General features: G+C 43.6%; 1 protein-coding gene across 1 annotated transcript in view; it reads right to left on the reverse strand.

Annotated features, from left to right (window-relative positions):
* LYZL4 (lysozyme like 4) overlaps positions 1-21,480 on the reverse strand; it is a 42,570-nt gene that overhangs the window by 19,151 nt on the left and 1,939 nt on the right. The window contains exon 2 of the mRNA XM_044255182.1: positions 19,071-19,154. Within this exon, the coding sequence (XP_044111117.1) occupies positions 19,071-19,154 (84 nt within the window). The remainder of the gene's footprint in view (positions 1-19,070; positions 19,155-21,480) is intronic.

The following is a 21,480-nucleotide window of genomic DNA, read 5'->3' on the forward strand; positions in this document are numbered from 1 at the left end:
CCATAGCACATACCCTCCCCAATGTCCATAACCCCACCCCCCTTCTCCCAACCCCCCTCCCCTCAGCAAACCTCAGTTTGCTTTTTTTTCTTTTTTCTTCACAAAACGTTTTATTCCCTGAGTACCCACTTCCCAGTGATCATTCTGCTGTCTGGGGTCCCCCCGTCCCCACGTCCCAAGCACTACTCCAATGCCTCGGAAGCCCAGGCCCCAGACATCCACCCAGAGCCAGCAGGGTTTTGGGGGGGGTGGTAACCATTTTGCTTGGATCTCCCCAATCTGAAGGGCATACTGAGGTAAGGGCTGGTCCTGGGTCCCTAGAGCTCAGAGACACCCAAGGACAAGAATCTCTCCCTTCTCTGGGCACTGGGGTGAGTGTGTGTGCTGACCTTGGGCCCAGTGAAGACCCTTTGGCCCCACAACATTCCCTGAATTCTTGGGGAGCATAAGTGGGGGGGCAGGGCCCTGTTAGGGACTCCCAGAAACTTGGAGCTGGTTTTGCTTGAGTCAGACAGCTTCTTCCCTCCTCTACCCAATGTGTCAGCCATCAGAGCACAGGATATCACAGGCAGGGATGGGGCGGTCCCACTCATGGCTTCTCTGACCGCTTCCGCCATCTCAGGTGGATGGAGACCATGGAGAGGCTGAGAACAAAACTCCTTTCCTAGGCTCACTTCAACAAGGAGTTCTGCCACTGACCTTGAACCATGGCTGGTTCAAAAGAGGTTGATTACATAAGTTATGAAGTGATTCAGTGGAATTCCTTTTTTTTTTTTTTGCAGAACATTAAGTAGGTTTTTTAATGCATGAGCCAGAAGAAAGAGAAATAAAGGAATCAATCTCACTTATAATTGTACCCAAAACCATAAGATACCTAGGAACAAACCTAACCAAAGAGGTAAAGGAGCTGTACTCTGAAAATTCTAGAACACTTATGAAAGAAATTGAGGAAGACACAAAGAAATGGAAAAACATACCATGCTCATGGATTAGAAGAACAAATATTGTTAAACAGTCTATGCTACCCAAAACAATCTGTGCATTAAATGCAATCCCTATCAAAATGCCACTGACATCTTTCACAGAGCTGGAACAAATAATTCTAAAATTTATAGGAACCAGAAAAGACCCTGAATAGACAAAGGAATGTTGAAAAGGAAAACCAAAGCTGGGCAGCAACCTCTTTGACCTCAGCTGCAGCAACTTCTAGCTAGATATGTCTTCAAAGGCAAGAGAAACAAAAACAAAAATGAACTATTGGGGCTTCATCAAGATAAAAAACTTTTGCACAGGATGGAAACAGTTGACATAACCAAAGACAACTGACAGAATGGAAAAAAAGATATTTGCAAATCCCTTATCAGATGAAGAACTAGTATCCAAAATCTAGGAAAAAATAATCAAACTTAACCCCCCAAAACCAAAAAATCCAGTCAAGAAATGGGCAGAAGACTTGAACAGATATTTCTCCAAAGAAGACTTACATATGGCCAACAGACACATGAAAAAATGTTCAACATCATTTGGCATCAGGGAAGTACAAATCAAAACCACAATGAGATACCACCTCACACCAGTCAGAATGGCTAAAGTGAGTAAGCCAGGCAACAGATGTTGGCGAGGATACAGAGAAAAGGGAATCCTCTTACACTGTTGGTGGGAATGCAAGCTGGTGCAGCCAGTCTGGAAAAGAGTATGGAGGTTCCTCAAAAGGTTAAAAATAGAACTACCCTGTGACCTAGGAATTGTACAACTAGTATTTATCTGAAAGATACAAATATAGTGATTCAAAGAGGCATATACACCCCAATGTTTATAGCAGCAATGTCCACAATAGCCAAACTATGCAAAGAGCCCAGATGTCCATCAAGTGATGAATAGACAGAGAATATGTGGCATACAGTATTTTTAGAATAAGTTAAAAAGCCAAATAAGGTGAAATAAGCCAAACACAAAGGGTAAGTATTATATGCTTCATCTTATATGAAATACCTACAATAAGCAAATTCTCAGAGACAGGAAGATGGAAAGTTACCCGTGGCAGGAAGGAGGCAGGAATGGAGAATTATTGTTTACTACAGCCATCAAAAAGAATGAAATCCTTCCATTTGCAGCAACACAGATGGAACTAGAGAGTATTATGCTAAGCACAGTAAGTCAGTCAGAGAAAGACAAATACCATCACTCCTATGTGGAACTTAAGAAACAAAAAAGATGAACATAGAGGAAGGGGAGGAAAAATAAAATAAGATAAAAACAAAGAGGGAGGCAAACCATAAGAGACTCTTAACTATAGAGAACAAACTGAGGGTCACTGGAGGGGAGGTTGTGGGGGAGGGATAATTGGGTGATGGGCATTAAAGAGGGCCCTGGGTATCGTATGCAAACAGATGAAACACTAAAATCCCCCCCCTGAAATTAATAATACAGTATATGTAATTGAATTTAAATTAAAAATTTTAAAATAAATAAATAAAAATAAAAATGAGAACAACAACAACAAAAAAAGCAACTTCATTGAAATATAATTCATTCTATACAATTAACCCGTTTAGAATATATAATATATAGAATATATCATTTGGGAATATTACATCAATTTTCTAAGCTGTGGTAAAATACATGTAATATAACTTTTGTGATTTTAACCATTTTGCAGTGTACAGTTCAGTAGCATTTATTATATTCACAGGGTTGTGCAACCATCACCACTATTTCCAAAACTTTTTCATCACTGAAACAGAAACTCTGTACCCATTAAACAATAACTCTCCATTCCTGCCTCCTTCCTACCACTGGTAACCTTTCATCTTCCTGTCTCTGAGAATTTGCTTATTGTAGGTATCTCATATAAGAGGAAGAATACAATATTTACCCTTTGTGTTTGGCTTATTTCACCTTGTTTGGCTTTTTAACTTACTCTAAAAATAGAAAGTAATTGGATCACTATTGATTTACCTGATGCTTCTCACACACAGAAACCATCCCAAGGCCAAATTGACATTTATATCCTTCAGAGTTACCCCCAAACAAGCTTCTCCCAGAGCACCTGGATTGGTGAAGTAAGGGTATATTCATTCTTCTTATGGGACAGCCACCTTCCTGCTGCTAGGAGGTCTCTGGTTTTCCTGGGCTGTGGCTCTGGTAGGTTCCTATTATCCGGGAAGTTCTGATGTCCTATGCCCCTGGCAGGAATGATGTGTTAGCACACATTCCTCATTGGCATGACCTAAATGAAATGTTTATGAGGAGAGAAATTGGTGGCCTTGGGAACTGGCATTCTATGCACTTCCTGTTATCTGGACCTTCTATGTGTCCTGGGGTTAGAAGCGAATATGCTGGTTCTGAAGAATGTGCACTGCTGAGAGACCTTCTCCCCTACTATGTCCCATTCCCAGGCTCTCCAGTCTCCCAGGCTCCTCTCCCTCAAACTGGTCTTTTAGAGGCCATACTACACACCACTTGTCTTTTCAGCTCTCTGGGCACCCAGAGAAGATGCTGCTGTGGCTCCAGCCTACACCTCCTAGCAAGGCAACTGTCAGTCAATGCTGACACGGTGAGGGTCATCTCCTTGGCTTATTGTGAAAAAGTCCCTCCCCCACCCCTTTTTCAGAAGCCAGCAAGAGCCTGTGCTGGGGCTCATATCTGACAAGATCTGGCACCCCCGGTCTTGGAGTACTTTCAGATAACTCAGATGTAAGTGAAATACAAGAGAAGGGGCAGCTCAAGGATGGCTCCAGAGCCTGGAGACTGGTTGGCCAAGAACCAAAGTGTTTTTCACAACTATATGCTAATCAATAAATATCCCATCCGCAAAATTTACCATCTCTGAAAAGGCATATTATCAGAAAAGAAACTCCCCCCTCATCTACTGTAGTAGATCATTTGCCAAAAGAATAAGGTCACAACTCTAGTCTTCTCTGTATCCATGCCTCTTTGTTATGTCAGTTTTAGCTCCTCCCATCAAGGAGGGATCTCGTTCGCCTCCCCTCCAGTCTCAGTTGGCTTGTGTCTTGCTTTGACCAACAAAAGGCAGTGGAAGTGATACAGTGCCAGTGTTGATCCCAGGTCTGAAGAAGTTTTGCAGTTTCTGCTCACACTGAACCCTACCACCACCGTATAAATAAGCCTGACCTCGTCTTCTGACAGATGGGTGGCACCCATCACCCCTGTTGCCCCAGTGGACAGCCAGTTAACTGCTAGGAATGTGAGTAAGGTCACCTAGACTAGACAAACTCTAATTAAACAAAGATGCATGAACAAGGATGGCCAAAATCAACCAAGTCCTTTCAAGGTAGGCAGAACAGTCCAGTTGACCCATAGAGCAGTGAGCAATAATGAATGACTCTTGTTTTAAGCTACTAAGTGGGGAGGGGGGTTGTTACACAGCAATAGATAACTGACCCATCCCCTCCACTCTGTGCTCTTGACCTGGTTCAAGTCTCTAGGCAACCATCTGTCTGAGCCCTTAGCACAATGGCCATCTGCTCTGGCCCCCTATTGACAAGCCACCCTATTGACTGAGCAGGATACTGCAATCACACAACCTCCAGCAAAGGTATAATTTCCACAGGAAAAAGGATTTCCTTTTCTTCTTTATATGACCACATTTACCTTTGCCAGAAAAATTGACCAAGAAGCCAGCTTGATGAGGGGCCACTCAGGTAAAGACACCAGACTTTGCTGTCCCATTATTTGTCCTTATTGAATTATGGGCATAATTGGATAGAATGGGTTTGGTGTTACCAATGGGATTTAATACACTGGGTAAACTGGTGGGATCAACAGCTTATGGTTCTGAGTAATGTTTATTCACCTAAAATATTTATTAGACCGTAATATGAGATAAAAACTGTGCCAAGGGCTGGGGATGCCAAGATGAGCTCATAGCATAGAGGGGTACCTAAGCAGGTTAAAAAAAAATTACAGCACCATTTTAATAAATGCCATAACATTCATGGTTCTGTGGGAGCAAAGAGAAGAGAGCCCTAACATGCCTGGGGTAGGGCAGGATGGGGGCAAGGAAGGCTGTATTGAGGAAGAGATGTGGAAACTGAGTCTCAGACAATAGGCAAGAAGGTCACCAGCAAGATGACAAAGAGTGTGCATGAGCTCTGCCTCTGCTCCTCTTTTGTTGTCTTCATCCCCTACCCACCAGCACCATCAAGTTCAAGTGCCTTTGGAAAGATTGAGACCTCCAGCTCCCCTAAAACAGTAGCTGGACTTTCTTGGGTCCTACTAATATATTGGGCACTCAGCTAAGGTGATAATATGAATTAGGTCACTTAATCATTACAACCTCCCCAACAGTTCAATATTAATATGATTATTAATGCCCGTATTATGCCAAAGCTTAGGAATGACTTGTCCATGGTCACCAGCAGGTAAGTGACTGGGTAAGAGCTCCATTCTAGAGTGATGTCCTGCCACTCCATGCAGTACTCTGAGCATGCTACTTCTCTCTTTTTGTCCTTCAAGTTCTCCAGTTTAACTCCACTAGGTCCAAACATAGATTTCTTTTAACTTATTTATCCCACTTAATCTGAGGGGTTTGAAGTGGTGGAGGGGTGGGAGGTTGGGGGTACCAGGTGGTGGGTATTATAGAGGGCACGGATTGCATGGAGCACTGGGTGTGGTGAAAAAATAATGAATACTGTTATGCTGAAAATAAAAAAGAAAGAAAGAAAGAAAGAAAGAAAGAAAAAAATCTGTTGAGCTTCTTGAATCTGTTGACAATGAACAACTTTCATTATTTCCAAAGAGTTTTCAGGTACTATCACTTCATCCCATCCTTATGTTCCTTAATCTCTCCTTTTTTCCATGTCTGTATCTATTTTGGATAACTTCTTTGGGTCCATCTTCCAGCTCACTACACCTCTCTTCAGATATGTTGAATTTGCTTTTAAATCCAAGATCTGGGTTTTTCATTTCACTAATTTGATTTTCTGTCTTTAGAAGTTCTATTTGATTTTTTTCAAATCTGCTTTTCTTTACTCATTTTTTTAACCTCACCTTTATTTTCTTTAAAACTTATTAAGCATATGTATTTTATATCTGGTAAAATCCTGGGACTTATTATTCAAAAGAGATCTGGGAAGTTATGATCCTATTATTTTTGCTTTCCAGCTGGCTAGTGGTGAAGAGTTCTTAGAGAAAATAAAAGCTCTTCCTCCCCACTTCACTCTATGTCCAACTTTAAGACAAGCAATTTCCCTTGCAGTCTGCCAGACAGGATGGCTAGTTCACTGTGCTGGATGTGGAGGTCTTTGGAGCTCCAGCATTATAGTGGCTCTTCTGTGAGACTCTGCTCCTCCTCCCCACCAAAGGGCCCCAAGGCTATGCCCTCGGGGCAAAAGCTGTCTGTGTGGAATGAGGTTATCACAGACCTGAAACACCTTTACATTTGTTATGTTTACCAAATGTTACATGTCCACAATCTCTGGATGCTTACAACAGAGGGCCTGAAGAAAAGTACAAGCAGGTGTGTCATTCCCTTTGCAGATGAGGAAACAGGGCACAAGCAGAGGCCTCTGATTATAGGGCCAGATAACTGAGGAGACAGGACTTGAACATCCCAGTTCCAAGCCTTGCCTTCTACAGTTGTAGGATCCATCTCCTCTGTTGTAAAGCCCACCACCTTTGCTGTCACTACACACACATACACCCCATGGGGCCTGGTGCCCTAAGCTCCAGGTCAGCAGGTGCCTGTGCCAGCACTACCCATGGCAAGGATGACTCAGAGGCAGGGGCCCTCCCTGAGGCTTCTCACATCAAGATGTCAAGCCATAAAGGCAAATATCTTTATTTATACTCCTACTTTCTTCAAGATAGGACACAGAGAAGATAGAGGAATGAGGCTAGAGGCTAACTCTGGCTCCAAGGGTGAGAGAAGATGCAGGCTTAGCCAATCAATAACTGATATGGGATAGGACTCCAGCCAGGCCAGTGAGGGTCAGCTCAGGACCTTCAGCTGGAACCATTTGTGAAGGCAGCTCTCTTCTCTCTCTTCCTGGCATGGCCAGCAAAAAAGGTTTATGAGCCTCTAGCTATGACCACTTTTCCCACCATGGGGGAAGGGCCTGCCCATGGATGAAGTCAAACAAGGAAGAGCAAGAGATGGAAGAAGGAGGTTGACCCCTAAGGACATGACCCCAGCAAACCTAAAGCAAGAAAACCCTGGACTTACTACATGCTGGAGACCATTAATTCCTGTTACATGCTTAAACCAGTGTGAATTGCTTTTCTGTCACTTACAACCAAAGACTCCTGACTGACCATTTCCTTCCCTCCCTGGCCTGTTTTTGTTGCAAAGGGGGAAATGGGCTTTATATGGAAAAATCCAGAGGACACCACTCTCACCAAGGTGTTGGGCTTGGCACTGACAGTAGTGGGAAGGCTTGACATTTTGTTCCCCTGATGCCACACTGGGGAAGCCACACAACATTGCCTTGGAAGGTTCTTACCAGACAAGTTAACATGAAGGATCATGAAGAAACAGACAAATTCCTGAACCTGAATGTTCCGAAGACTAATGGTTCTAAAAATCTACAAAAGATCTAGGCTTATGAAGAACAGAAGGAAGGAGGCTATTGTCCTTCACTGGGGGACACTAAAGTTTCATTATCACCAAAGGCAGTTTATAAACCCTGACTGCATTCTGGATTGAAAAACAGTAACTATAGAGGCCATGTGTGGGACTGTAGGGACCATTCGAGCATGGACTATGTGTTAGACGGTGTAACTGAAATAAAATTGATTTCCTTAAGGTGCAAATGCTGTTGAGCTTAGGAAGGCTGCTGTCCTCGTTCTTAGGAGACTCAAACTGAAATATTTAGGGGTAAAATGTCATTATATTTGCAGTCAACTTCTAGATGATTTGGCATGAGAGAGAGAGAGGGAGTGTGTGTGTGTGTATGTATGCGGGTGTGTTCTGAGAGAGACATGCAGTGGGAGCAGCAAGGCATTCATAGCCAGAAAACCTGGCAGGGGATACACTAGTGTTTATCACACCTCCCTTCTAACTAGAAAAATAAGTTAATTTTTTAAGAGGCCAAAAAAAAGAACTGCAGCTCTAAAGTCAGACAGTCCTGGCTCTGTGGCTTCCTAGCTATATGACCTTGAACATGTAATGTATTTTCTTTAGTTTCGATTCTTCATCTGTAAAATGGGGATAATATAAAATCTGCCTCATAGGCTTGTTAGAGAATTAAATGTGATAAATACATGTGAAATGCTTAACACAGCACCGGACACATAGTAGGTGACCAATAAGTAGTCTTTTTAATATCAAAATAAGAAGCTGAAGGAGAAGGAGAGGAGGGGGAAATGAAGGGAGAGAAGGAGAAGGAGGAAAAGGTGAGGGGAACAAAGAGTGCTTCCCTTGCCCTTCTCTGAGCAGAGGTATTCCAACACAGCCATACACAGGACACAGTCTGACCAGGAAGGAACGAAAGAAGAGCAGGCTCATCACCCAGAGAGGTAGACAGAGTTTCTCCTAGGTAGGACAATCTAGATTAGGGAAAAGGTTTTGCCTCAAAGCTCTTTGGGTAAGTTGGCTGATATCCTAAGTTGTAAAAGCAAAGCATTTAAGAAAGCCATAAATGAATGCTAACTTCCCAACTCAAAGCTCTCCTTTCCTTCTTTCTTTCTTTCTTTCTTTCTTTCTTTCTTTCTTTCTTTCTTTCTTTCTTTCTAGATTTATTTATTTATTTGAGAGAGAGAGACCATGAGTGCATTTGCTGGCAGGGCAGGAGGGAGAGGCAGAAACAGAGGGAGAATCTCAAGCAGACTCCCCGTCGAGCATGGAGCCCAACACAGGGCTCGATCCCATGATCCTGAGATCACGATCTGAGCTGAAATCAAGAATTGGACATTCAGTAACTGAGTTCCCCAGGCACCCTCCAACTCCAAACTTTTCTGAAGAATATCAGAGACCAGTATCAGCTGCTCATCTGCCCCCAGGCCTGGTGACCCAGGGAAAGATATCAGTCATTAACCTCCTTGTTCCTTGTTCTCAAGTCTTCCAGAAAAGCTGCTGAGATCACTTCTTCCACAAGTGGGGAACACTGCCTTTAGCTCCAAAATACAGAGATGTGTGTGCATGGGTTTTTTAAAGGATCATTGGTCAACTATAATCCAACAGTGAAATCAATTTGGTTGGTTCAAGTCCCAAGTGTCTCATACCAGCTAGGAGCCCTGAATTGGGCGCCTGGCTCAGCCACTTCTCATTGGGAGACGGGGAGCCAGCCCTGAATCCCTGAGTCTCACTTGCTTTCTTGGGACTGAGGCCCCTGAGTTTGCCCCAACCCTTGGCCCTGGCCAGACTTCTGAGCCTTCCCCGACAGATGGGTATCCATCTGCTCTGCAGACACCACCAGATAACACAATCTATAATTATATTTGTATCTGTCAATATCTGCATCTACATCTGCAAAAAAAAAAAAAAAAAAAAAGTGCCTGGAGACAAGAAAAGATGTTGGCAAGCCAATCCTGCAGACACACAAAAACATCCGAGGAAGAAGTTCCTTTTGAGATGATCTAGTTTACCTGTTTTCAAGACGGTTTCTTGCCACAGAGCCACAGATGAAAAGCAATCTCCCCCAGAAAACCCCACTGTTATCTTGCCTTCCCTGCCTCCTTTGCAAGTGCTAACAGAACTGCATTGAATCTTGAAATAGGAGCACCCAGTTCACCACGTTATTCGCATCTAAACCAGACAGAAACAAAATAAGGGTCAGAGCCCAAAGCTTCAGAATACCCAAGAAAGAAGGCTAGGAATACAGTTTTGCTCATCCAGCCAAAGCCACTTCTCCCTAAGAGAACTGCAATAGTGTTTCATGCATTGGACAGAGACCTCTGAACCACAAAGAGGATGGAAGCTGCCCCTGTGGACAGGTGGATGTGAGGGGAAATGTACAGGGGAGAGGGGCTTCTGGGAATGATTTTCCTTCAGGAGACAGAGGTAAGAAAGGAGGGAGTCCCTGTTCTAAGCTACCCCACTTCCTCTTTGAACTCAGCTGCCAGGGCGAGACATTGGGAGTTGCTGCTCTCATTTTTTTTTTTCCAATTTATTTATTTTTAGAAAAACAGTATTCATTATTTTTTCACCACACCCAGTGCTCCATGCAAGCCGTGCCCTCTATAATACCCACCACCTGGTACCCCAACCCCCCACCCCCCACCCCCCGCCACTTCAAACCCCTCAGATTGTTTTTCAGAGTCCATTTTTTGACAGGAGCGGACCAAGACAACGGCATTGACGCTAAATCAGAACCCGGCATCACTGATCCCTAAATCCACATTGGCAGCTTCCAGACTTTAGTCTTCGTCCACAGGAAAATAAGGCTCTGTTCATGAGCCCCCTTTAATCACCTAGTGAGCTTGTTGCTGCAAGTGTCTCTGATTCAAGGGTTGGGTGTAAATCTGTCACACGTTTATTTTCAAATCCAAGCATTTTTAGCTGTGGTGTTGCTTGCCTAGTTTAAAAATATTCAGCTTCATCTGAAATGGCATCAGAAAGAAAACAGCCCCGATTCTGTGTACTCACTGAGCACTTGCCTGAGGAAAGTGTGCTCGCAGCCTTGAGAAAGGGGGAGGGAAGTGGAGGTGTTTTCTTTTATAAACATTCTTCTTGTGGCTGGGACAGGACAAAGACTCCCTGGCTTTGCACAATGCCCTGACATGGAAGGAGGAGGATGTCAGGCTGTGCAGAGAAACCTGCTGAGCAGGGAGCAAGCAGGGAACTCATCATGACCATGAGTCCAGGCATGGTGAGAGGCAGCGCGGTACTGGTCCAGACTCCGGGGCTCGTGAACTCACAGCACAAAAGGAATGAGAAAAGCCAGGAAGAACCACTTTGCACCAAAGAGCCCTCCCTGAAGCAGAAAGGCTGAAAGGCACAAGCTGTCAGGTTTGCAAAGGGCAAGGACATGGCCCCCAACTGTCCTGTGGTGGGGGGGTGACCGGCCATATCTGTTTGTCTGGGACGGCAGGGTTTCCTGGAATGTGAAACTTTCAGTGTTAAAACTAGGAAAAGTCCTAGGTGTGAATCCTCTAAAAAGTAGGTTCTTGAATGCAGGAGATACGCATGAGAAAGTGTCCCCACCTCTTCAACCCTCCCACCTGCACCCTGGGGGACAGAGCAGCAGACCCAGCCCAGTTTGGCGGAGCTGTCTTTAGTCACTCCATAGGGTCTGGGTAAACTTAGAAGACAATGAATGAGTGGATGGATGGATGAATGAATGACTCCAAAAAAATGTGATTATCTGTATGATAATCATGTATGATAAGATGGCTCTGTTTCCAATACGATTATTTTCTGTTGACTAACATATAAATTCCATCAACTGAAAAACACTGGGAAATTCACTGGCTCCCACTGCTAGGAGGCATGGGGCAAAGGAAACCCATTTGAGGCCTTGAATCAAAAAAAAGTCACATTCACACACATTTTATACTTGTAATTTTTCTGCCTTGAAGGAAATTGATTTCCATTTGAAGAGTTCATGTGAACACAGAAGAGTTATAATCTGGAAGTCCAAGCCTCCACGCCAAAGAAGAGGGGCTCATGGCAAGTGTTATGGGGACAGCATGTGGCACTGTAATGGCGGTGACCTTGGCCCAGGCTCTAGAGGCATAACTTACATGTTCCCCATAGCCCTGAGAAGTGGGTATTCTTATCACCCCCATTTTACAAAGGAGGAACCTAATGCTTCCTGGATCTAAGCAACTTGCCCAAGGTCACACTGACAATAAGTGGTGGGTCACACATGTGTCTGACTCCAGAGGCCATCCTCTTAAACCACACTCAGCTACTTTTGTGCTTCAGAGACAGAAGATCTGTGTGGGCCCTGACATTGTTCCTTAATGACTGTGTTACCTGGGACAAGATACTTCACTCTCTAAACCTCTGTTTCTCTGCCTGCAAAATGGGGAGAGAAACAGTACTGACCTAACTGGGCTGTATAGAAAAGTTCTAGTCCACAGTAAGCTCTTCATGAATGTCAAGGACAAGGGAGAAGGGTATCCAGGAGCACAGAGCAGAGGTCGTATGAGCAGGCCAGACCAGTGGTGAGGAGGAGCTAGCAGGCAGAGGCTGAAGGCTGAGGGGTCCACCAGCTGTTCTCAAGCTGGGCTGCACATCAGAATCACCTGGATAGTCATGCACGAACCAAATAAATCCAAACACCTGAGAGTAGGACTGGGCATTAGAATTTCCACGACTCCCCAGATGACTCCATTGTGCAGCCGAGGTTGAAAGCCATTAGTCTAGTCCTTTGCCCTTCGATGTGTGGACCTTGAAGGAACACAGGCATCTCTGAGAGCTTGTTAGGAACGCAGAATCTAGGGCCCCACCCCAGATCTGCTAATGGGACTCTGCACTGGAACAAGATCCCTGGGTGATTCAAAGGCTCATTAAAGTCAAAGCATCCCTGGACTAGCCTGTGGGTCATACAGATGAAGAAAATAAGCCAAATGCCAGGAAGGCTTTGAACCTGATTAAAATCCAAAGTGCAAGTTGGAGGGGGAAATGAGGGGTGACTATTTACAACAATCACCCACGGATAACCTCATCTCCTGGCAAACGCAAAGGGCAAGGGTGATAGGTCTCTGTGTGTTTAAACTTCAATGAATTTGTGATTGTGGACGCTCAGGAAGTCGGGGATTCTGCCAGCCGTCCGATGTTTGCTTATCCGCCACAGTATCAGCCAGAGGACTAACATTATCTGGTGTCAACAATGCACACGCTGGGCTCTAGGTTGGGATTAGCAGAAAAATACCACCCTGCGTGAGATCTTGGAATCATTGCCGGGAAATAATTCCCAAAGAGCTTTTCCTCACCCGGAATGAGCAGCTCTCCAACCCTGGGCAAACCTGAGGCCTGCAGATGGTATGGGTCTGGGACTCCAGCAAGGCTGTGAGCTTAGCCCCTGTGACACAGTCGGGGGCAACTTCTGCCATGACCCCAGACATAGGGCTGTGTTGGGAAGGAAAAGGGGTTATAACATCTAGAACCTGAAGAAATGATATAAACTAAATTCTGGTCAGTATTTCCTATCTCTGATCATCCTCAATAAAAGGTGGCTAAAAAGCAGACTCGACACATTATAATTGAAAATATTCAAGAAGACAATACAAATATGAAGCCAGGGTTTTAAAAAAGCAATTCAGTCTGGTTCAATATCTAACAATATCTCAGAATAGCCATCCCTTTGGACTGGCCTTTGATAACCTAATCAAAGCTGCAGACCATCTCCCTGAAAAATGAGCCTAGACATGAACTTGTAGGCACAATTGCACCTACAATCTATCCTATTTCCCTGGCTACAGTGATTGACTCAGGGATAGGCACATGGACCCACTCAGAACCAATAAGACTCAATGAAAATGAAAGGAAGGCCCTTTCCTCTTTCCTACTGATGTACAATAGGAAGGCTGTAGCCACAGGAACAAGAGGCTGGCAGTTACCATCTTGGGACAATAGGGAGGAGTCTCTGTGAGAATGAACTCAACACAAAGGAAGCAGAGCACAGAAAGGAAGAGAAACTTGGTTCTGAATACAGCATCTAAGCCCTGAAGCCTGGTCAGATCTATCTCTGGATGGTTTAGGAAATAAATCCTGTAAGCCCATGCTTAAACCAGTTTGAGCCCCATGCAGCAGAACGCACTCTGACAGATAATCTTCATTAATTCACAGGTTATTTTGATGGTTCTCCATATAACTTCCAATTAAACAAACAATGTCACTGCACAAATGCTATTTATGACCCAAAGTTGGCCTTAAGTTTCAATAAATCTCTTTATTCCTACATTTAATCCTCAGCTTTTCCGAAACTCCTTTATAAATAAACCCCTTCCAACATAGGTTTCCTTCACTTCCATGTACAGTGATGTTTGTCACTGAACACAGAACTGCAAATCATGATATCATATCCTATCACAATAAATGTATAAATCCGATTAAAGCAGCCTAGCTTAGGGTTCAACCTTTGGGAAACTGCTTAACAACACAAGTATTCTGAAATCAAACAATTCATTGCTATAATTGTGGTTAAATGCAACTTGAAGAAAGGTTATTCTTAGATCTTATGGATACATGTCATTTTTCAGTCTGCAGAATGTTGATTTCTAGCAAGCCAGAACAGAAAGAGACTTCTGCCAGCTCAATTCCAGGTTTGGGTGAATTCCCCACAGTCCTATAAAAAGGACTGTGCCACGCAGTAAGGAGTTTGGTCTCTGCAAACGAGCAGACCCGGGATAAAATCCCAGATCCTCCACTCACTAGCTTGGACCACTGCTGAGTCTCCTTTTCTGGATCTGTAAAAATGAGTATATTAACATCCCTTCTTCAAAGCTACTAAGAGAATTAAAAGTCTCCAGGCTCCCCCTGCAGAGGTCAGGTTCAACTATTTGCCATCCACAAAAATAAACTCCCAAGTACCAGGGCCCCTGCTTTCTTTTTTGAAAATTAATAAAGAGAAAGAATCAAGCGTGTATCAGGCTTCTTCTGCACACACTGTAACTCAGAGAAACCGAAAGTTGAGCAGGAATTTCTGTTTATAGAAGAATTTTAGCTAATAAATGAAGAAGGGATGATGGAATTAGAATATTACTAGTTTGCAAGTCCTAACTAACTAATGGATGTGGGCATTGGGCATCAGTGACTGCTCACACCCGAAAAACAGCACCATATAGTATGGGTCTCTTGAAAGAAAAATCACCATCCATGAAGTGGTCTTGCCAAAAACATGGCACCAGAATCCAGTCAAGCCTCTATCACACCACCAAATTTCAAGAAATATAGGAGACCGGGGAATCTGTTATATGTCACACTGGGGAAGCAATAAACAAAATCTAGGCCATGAGAAGGTCTACAAGTGAACAACTTAGTCTCTTCAACAAAGGAGTTCTAAGGAAGAGTAGAGGTTGAAGAGGAACCTACTGATTAGAAGACATATAACAACTAATTGAAACACATGGACCTTATTTGGATTTGACTGAAATGAACCAACTCTAAAATAAATTGCAGGCAATCAAGAAATCTGAATGCTAAGTGTAGGTAATGAGGAATTGTTAACTTCAAGATAAAACAATGGCATTGGGGTTATGTTTTTAAAAAGAAATCTCTAATATCTTTAGATAAACTGTGAAATATTTATGGGTAAAAAATTTACATTTCTGGGATTTGCCCCCCAAAAATACCTGGGGTGGGGGTGGAGGTGGGAAATATTGATATTAACTGTTGCTGAATACAGTCAACATGTGGTACGTGTGGGTTCATAATGTGTTTTCTCCTGCTTCTGTATGTTTGAAATATCCTATAACTAAAAGTTGAAAAATCTCCCAAGCATTGGTGAGTAATATAGATTTTGTTGAAGATTTAGGTGCAGGGTGGAAAGTTGGATTGTGAGAGCAAAACTTATTCGGACGCTCCCAGTAGATAACCCTGCTTCACTCAAGTCTTCCTCCCAGTTGTTTTGACTGCATCTGTCCTCCATTTACGACTGCCTCAAACCCACCTCCTCGCCTTCCTCTGTGGCTTAGGATACTCCACTCTAAAAATTAAAAACTGGAGAGGGAAACAAGCACAAATTCCCAAGAGAAAGAACAAATTGAGAGGAGACTGGTGAAAAAGACAGATGTCAGGGCGCCTGGGTGGCTATCTCAGTTAAGCCTCTGCCTTTGGCTCATGTCATGATCTCAAGGTCCCGGGACTGAGCCCACTTCTGCCCCTCCATCTGCCCCTCCCCCGTGCTCATGTTTTCTCTCTCTAATAAATAAATTAAATCTTAAAAAAAAAAAAAAGACCGGCATCAAACCTAGGGGGGAAGTGGGGGAGGAGGGCAAATCACAGTAAGTTTTGGATTCCTCAAGAAAAGTTTGAGGCAGCAATTAAAACAAGCAGGAGCGAGTTGGAATAACAGTCTTGACAGCTAGAACTAAAGTAGAAATTGGGGGTGGGGTGGGAAACAGAAAAGAAACCATCTGAGACCCAAAAGATAAAATAAAATGTGTTTGATCCAAAAGAAGAGCACAAAAAATATTTTTCAATAAGTTGGGAAGATTCTGAATTTGGTAAGATGGGTGGGGGTAGGATTTTCAGGCTGTATCCCACCATCTAGAATGCTCAAGAGTGGAGGAAAATCTTCTTAAACAATTCTGATCACAGTCCCCCACCCCCCCGCCAACCCTGTAGAGCATGCAGCGGAGGTCTGCTGATAGATTCAGGCCACCCTCCTGGATGCGTCAGCAAAATCTGCACGGGGCTAGTCTCATTTGGCCCCCTCATATTGGCCCCCTCATAGAACTCTTGTGCACCCTGTGGAGAAACATGGCCCGTGTTGCACCCAGTCCTTCATTCTGAAGCCCAGGACCTTGTCATGTACTCCAATTCACTCTCCTCTGTATTGAATCATAGGGTGATCAAATGGGAGACTGGGGGAGGATGGGTGTCTTCTAGAAGCCATCTTTAGTGGACACAAACTCCCTGGGGAACCTTGCCAAAATGCAGGTTTGGGATCACATGTCTCAAGTGGGACCTGAAAATCTGTATTTCTGCCTCAGTCTCCGAGGTGATGCTGGTACCACTGTTTCCAGACCATACTTTGAGAACGAGCAAGACTTTAGGCCTCACAGTCCGGTGCAGTAGCCACCAACCAAATCAAATGCAATTCAAAATTCACTTTCTTGGTCACACCAGCCATATTTCAATAGCCACCATATTTCACAGAGCAGAATAGAACATTGTCATCATCAAAGAAAGCTCTATGGAGCAGCACCAATAGACCAATGACCTCCTCAGAAGAAATCCTTTTTCTTCCTTGCTGGACACAGATCCCCAGTGCTTCTGTCTATGGGATCTGAGAGCTCATTCCACAATATGTTGCTGGCTGGATTCAGCTGATCTGACTCTCACATCCAGCTTATTTTCTGTCCTGGCTGCCCATAGCCAGTGTCCCCATTTTGAAGATGTAAAGGGGTCCAAGACACGGCATATTTTCTAGTTCTAAATAGCCACCAGCATCAGATCAACATCTCACAACTTGGGACAACTTGGCAAAGGGCTCATGTACTACAGAAGGCAGCTGTCGAAGGCTCCACCCTTTCCCTGTCCGATTTGTGGCGCTTGAAAAACCCATAAGTAAGGATTCCTTGTTTTAAGATTCTCTCTAGCCTTTCAGTGGGGTACACAAAATAAGAACAACCTCTGGTTTGCACGTGACATGTGGCAATGTTCAGGCAAACAGCTCCTTGGATCCTAGCTTTATGTTCTTGTCTGTGGGGCAAGAAGATGAGGGACTTTCCCTCTTTCTAAAAGGCACATAGAAGACCATCTATCTTATATCAGAGTAACACATCATATGGCCCTTGATCTTAAAATTATGGAATTCACATGTTGGGGACACAAGTCACACAAACTCAGATGGCAAGGAATGTAGTTTTCTTGATCACTGTATAAATCATGATCATTTCTATGGTAAGTTCTGTAATGGTTGCTGGGATATGCCTCCCAGATATCCCTTCAGGAAAGAAGAAAGCATTTTTCCAGCTGTTGGCAGTGCTGCTGGTAGATGGTCTCAGCCCTCTGCTCCTTTAGGGACTGACCCAGCAGAAGGCAGCTGCCTCATCCAAGGTTATACTCCCTTCCCCTGTGGCTGCATCCAATGCCCCATCAGTGCAGGTGTGTACAGGTCCAGCCCCCTTATCCCAACTCAGAATAACTCTAAAGGTCCATCCCAACTCCAGAGCTGCCTATGGAGTTGGCTGAAATCTCCAATGGGACTGCTTCTCCCTTTGTCCAGCCCTGCTTCCATCTCTTCCCCTCCACAGGAGTTGATCTGAAGGACAAACCATAAAAAACACCCAACCTGTGAAAGACCCCATTGTGCTATCTTCAGGCTATACCTGACTTCCAGGAGTCATCATAAATCCGAGGCATCAGGTGATGGTAGGGGAAATAGTGACCCATTTTTTCATTATCATCTACCTACGTGGCATCACGAAGATGCGTGACATCCCATCTGGTCCTCAGATGTCTTTTCACTCTAGTCCCTATAGAGTCAAGCCCCAAGGGTCTCTGCCAGTCTTTGGGAGCCAACTCTTTTAATGAGTGTCCTTCCATGCTCCTGGGACATAAAGAGGTCCACTCTTCTGCTCTCACATGATGCTGGGACCCGAGGGACTCTATCTAAAGCCCCATCTTTATGTGTACACCACACAGTCATCTCTTTCCTGGGTCTTGCTAGTTCCTCAGGCTCAACCTCAGTAGTGGTACCAATCAGCTTTCAGATCTTTCAAACCTATTTAGAAGTTTCTGGATCCCTATGTTTGGCCTGAGAAAGGCCCTTCAATGGCAAATTGCAGATAGTTATCAAATTTTTTGATGTTCCTCTCCTTAAAAGTAAGATTTGTGTACCCTGTTCTTGAATGTTGGTGGGCTCTGCAATTGCCTTCAACAATCCCTCACAGCAAAGGTAACATGATGACTACTCATTGCTGGGCCCAGGCCTTACGAATCTAGCAGTGTCCTGCCTCTTGAAACACTCTTTCTGGAAGCTCTAGGCCACCAAGTAAAAAGTACAACCGCCTCAAGTCCCCCATACTGGAGAGGCCCCTATAGAGGTGCACCAGTCATCAGTCCCAGCGAGCCCAGTCTGCCAGACACATCACCACGTGAATGAAGCAATCTGGAACCCTCCAGACCAGCCAGCTACTGTCTTAATACTGCTGAGTGACCCCCAGTTAATACCACATAGAACAAAAGAATTGCCCAGCAGAGCCCTGCCTGAATTCCTAGCCTACGTAGTTGAGATAGGATTAAATGGCTGTTTTAAGCTGCTACCACCTTTCTCAGCAACATCACTGATTTATTTATGGCTTTCTAACTCTTTTCATACCCCCTTCAGCAAATCTGTGCTGGTGGAGGGGTGAGGCAGTACAGAGCAGGGAACTAGAATCTCTACTATGCATCATGTAGTCTCTCAGATTACTCAGGCCTAAACTCATCCCTCTCCCTGCCAAGGGTTTGGCTTTTGGATCTCAAAAGCCAGGAGTCTTACCTACTTTCTTACCTATTTTCTGCTGTGCCTTCCTTTCCCTGAAGGCAAGGGAAGATGAAGGGCCTTGTTGGCCACATTGGCATAGTGGTAGGAGATCTGGGGGGGGGGAGGACAGAGAGAAACATGAGAAAACATTTAAATATTATACTGCCACCCCCAGAATTCTAATGACTTTGGAGATCAACATCCAAACCACTTGTGTTACAGACAAAGAAATGAAGACATAGCAGCAGCAGCAATGCCCACAATAGCCAAACTGTGGAAGGAGTCGCGATGTCCTTCAGGAGATGAGTGGATAAAGAAGATGTGGTCCCTATATATGATAGAATATTACTCAGCTTCAGAAAGGATGAATACCCAACTTTTGTATCAACATGGTTGGAATTGGAAGGTATTATGCTGAGTGAAGTAAGTCAAGCAGAGAAAGTCAATTATATCGTTTCACTTATTTGAGGAACATAAGGAATAGCACAGAGGACATTAGGAGAAGAAGGGAAAAATGAAGGAGGGGGAGATGAACCATGAGAGACTGTGGACTCCAGGAATCAAACCAAAGGTTTCAGAGGGGATGGGGGTGGGTATTAAGGAGGACATGTATTGCAATGAGCACTGGGTGTTATAAATAAACAATGAATCATGGAACACTACATCAAAAACTAATGAAGTACTGTATGGTGACATACATAATTTTTTAAAAAAGAAATGAAAAGAAGACACAGGATAATGAGGTGATCATGTGGGTGGCAGAGTGAGAACTTCAGACCCAGGACGCTGACTTTCAGGCTTATGGTCCTTTAGCAAGTCTTCCAAACTATAAGTGTACAGGCATACTTATTTGAAGCTGAATTATCCATCTTAAAAATATGGTTCACTGTCGTTCAATGCTGATGGAAATGTGAACTGGTGTAACGACTTCAGACTGCCTCTCCACAACTAGGCACACAACTAAAGGAAATGAGTACATGTCCAAAAAACACATACAGAAATGTTTGTAGCGGTGAACCATGAGAGACTATGGACTCTGAAAAACAATCTGAGGGGTTTGAAGTGGCGGGGGGTGGGAGGTTGGGGTACCAGGTGGTGGGTATTATAGAGGGCACAGCTTGCATGGAGCACTGGGTGTGGTGAAAAAATAATGAATACTGTTTTTCTGAAAATAAATAAATTCGAAAAAAAAAGTTAAAAATAGAGCTAAAAAAAAAAAAAGAAATGTTTGTAGCATGTTTATTCACAACAACCCAAAACTGGAAACAACCCAGATGTCCATCAATAGGAGAATGGATAACCAGACTTGTGTACTCATACAATGGAATACTACCCAGCAGTAAAAAAGAATAAACCACCAAGATTCCAGCAAGATCATGGAGCCTCACGAGCATTGTGTTGAGCCAAAAAAACAAGACACAAAAAAGCACATATGGTATAATTCTCTTTATGTGAAGTTCAAAGACAAAAGTACTCTGTGGGGTAAGGGCTCTCTGGACTGGGGAGATTGGCTAGGAAGTGTCATGAGGGAACATTCTCATGTGATGGAAATCTTCTGTCTCTTGGTGTAAACATATGTAAGAGTGCATCAGGTTTAAGATTTTTAAATTGTACTGCGTGTAACTTATACCTTAATTTTAAAAAAAATGTATATGTACATGGCATATATATATACATATATATACACACCCACACACAACCCTTACACTTACTATAAATACAAATATATACTATATATGTATGCATTTTATATATATAATATATATGCACATCTGTATGTATTTTATAACTATCTGTTATACAGCACATGCATATTATCACTTCCAAATCTAATTCAAGAACTTATTCTTCTGGCTACTGTTCCTTTACCTCCTGGCATGGTTTTGATTTTCATTTTCCTCAACATCAGTCTCCTTTTCCTCACTTTAGATTTTTATTTTATTGCTATGATTATATTATTGGCAAAAATATATTTTAAGCTTTTGATATTTTCTAAATGGCTGACGTACCAGGGGTCCTATAGTTCTACTCTCAGAAACACCAGGGAACAAGACCCTTCTGTCTGAACACACTACATAAACCTCCTCCTTAGATCTTACTGCCTCCCTGGATCCACCAGAAGTGGGTAAGATCCTCTCAGCTCCCAGACCTCCATGCTTTCATACATGCTGCTCCCTATGCCTGGAAAACCCTTCCTTCTGTATCTGTCTGACTTCTATACATGCTTCAAAACCCAACCATCCTTGGTATCTGCTCCCTAACCTTCATCTGCTTTTCATGGCCTCTGTGTCAGCTTTCTTCCCACTGGATTCTAATTATCTATTTCAGCTCTGTGAATTTTTTTCAGCTCCTGTCCAGGGACACGTCCGCGTGGGCTTTACAGCCCCTTCCTGGCACAGTTCCCAGCATACACTGGGGGTGCAATTTGTCTGGAGGT

This window comes from Neovison vison, chromosome 6, assembly GCF_020171115.1.
Source record: "Neovison vison isolate M4711 chromosome 6, ASM_NN_V1, whole genome shotgun sequence".
NCBI lineage: Eukaryota > Metazoa > Chordata > Mammalia > Carnivora > Mustelidae > Neogale > Neogale vison.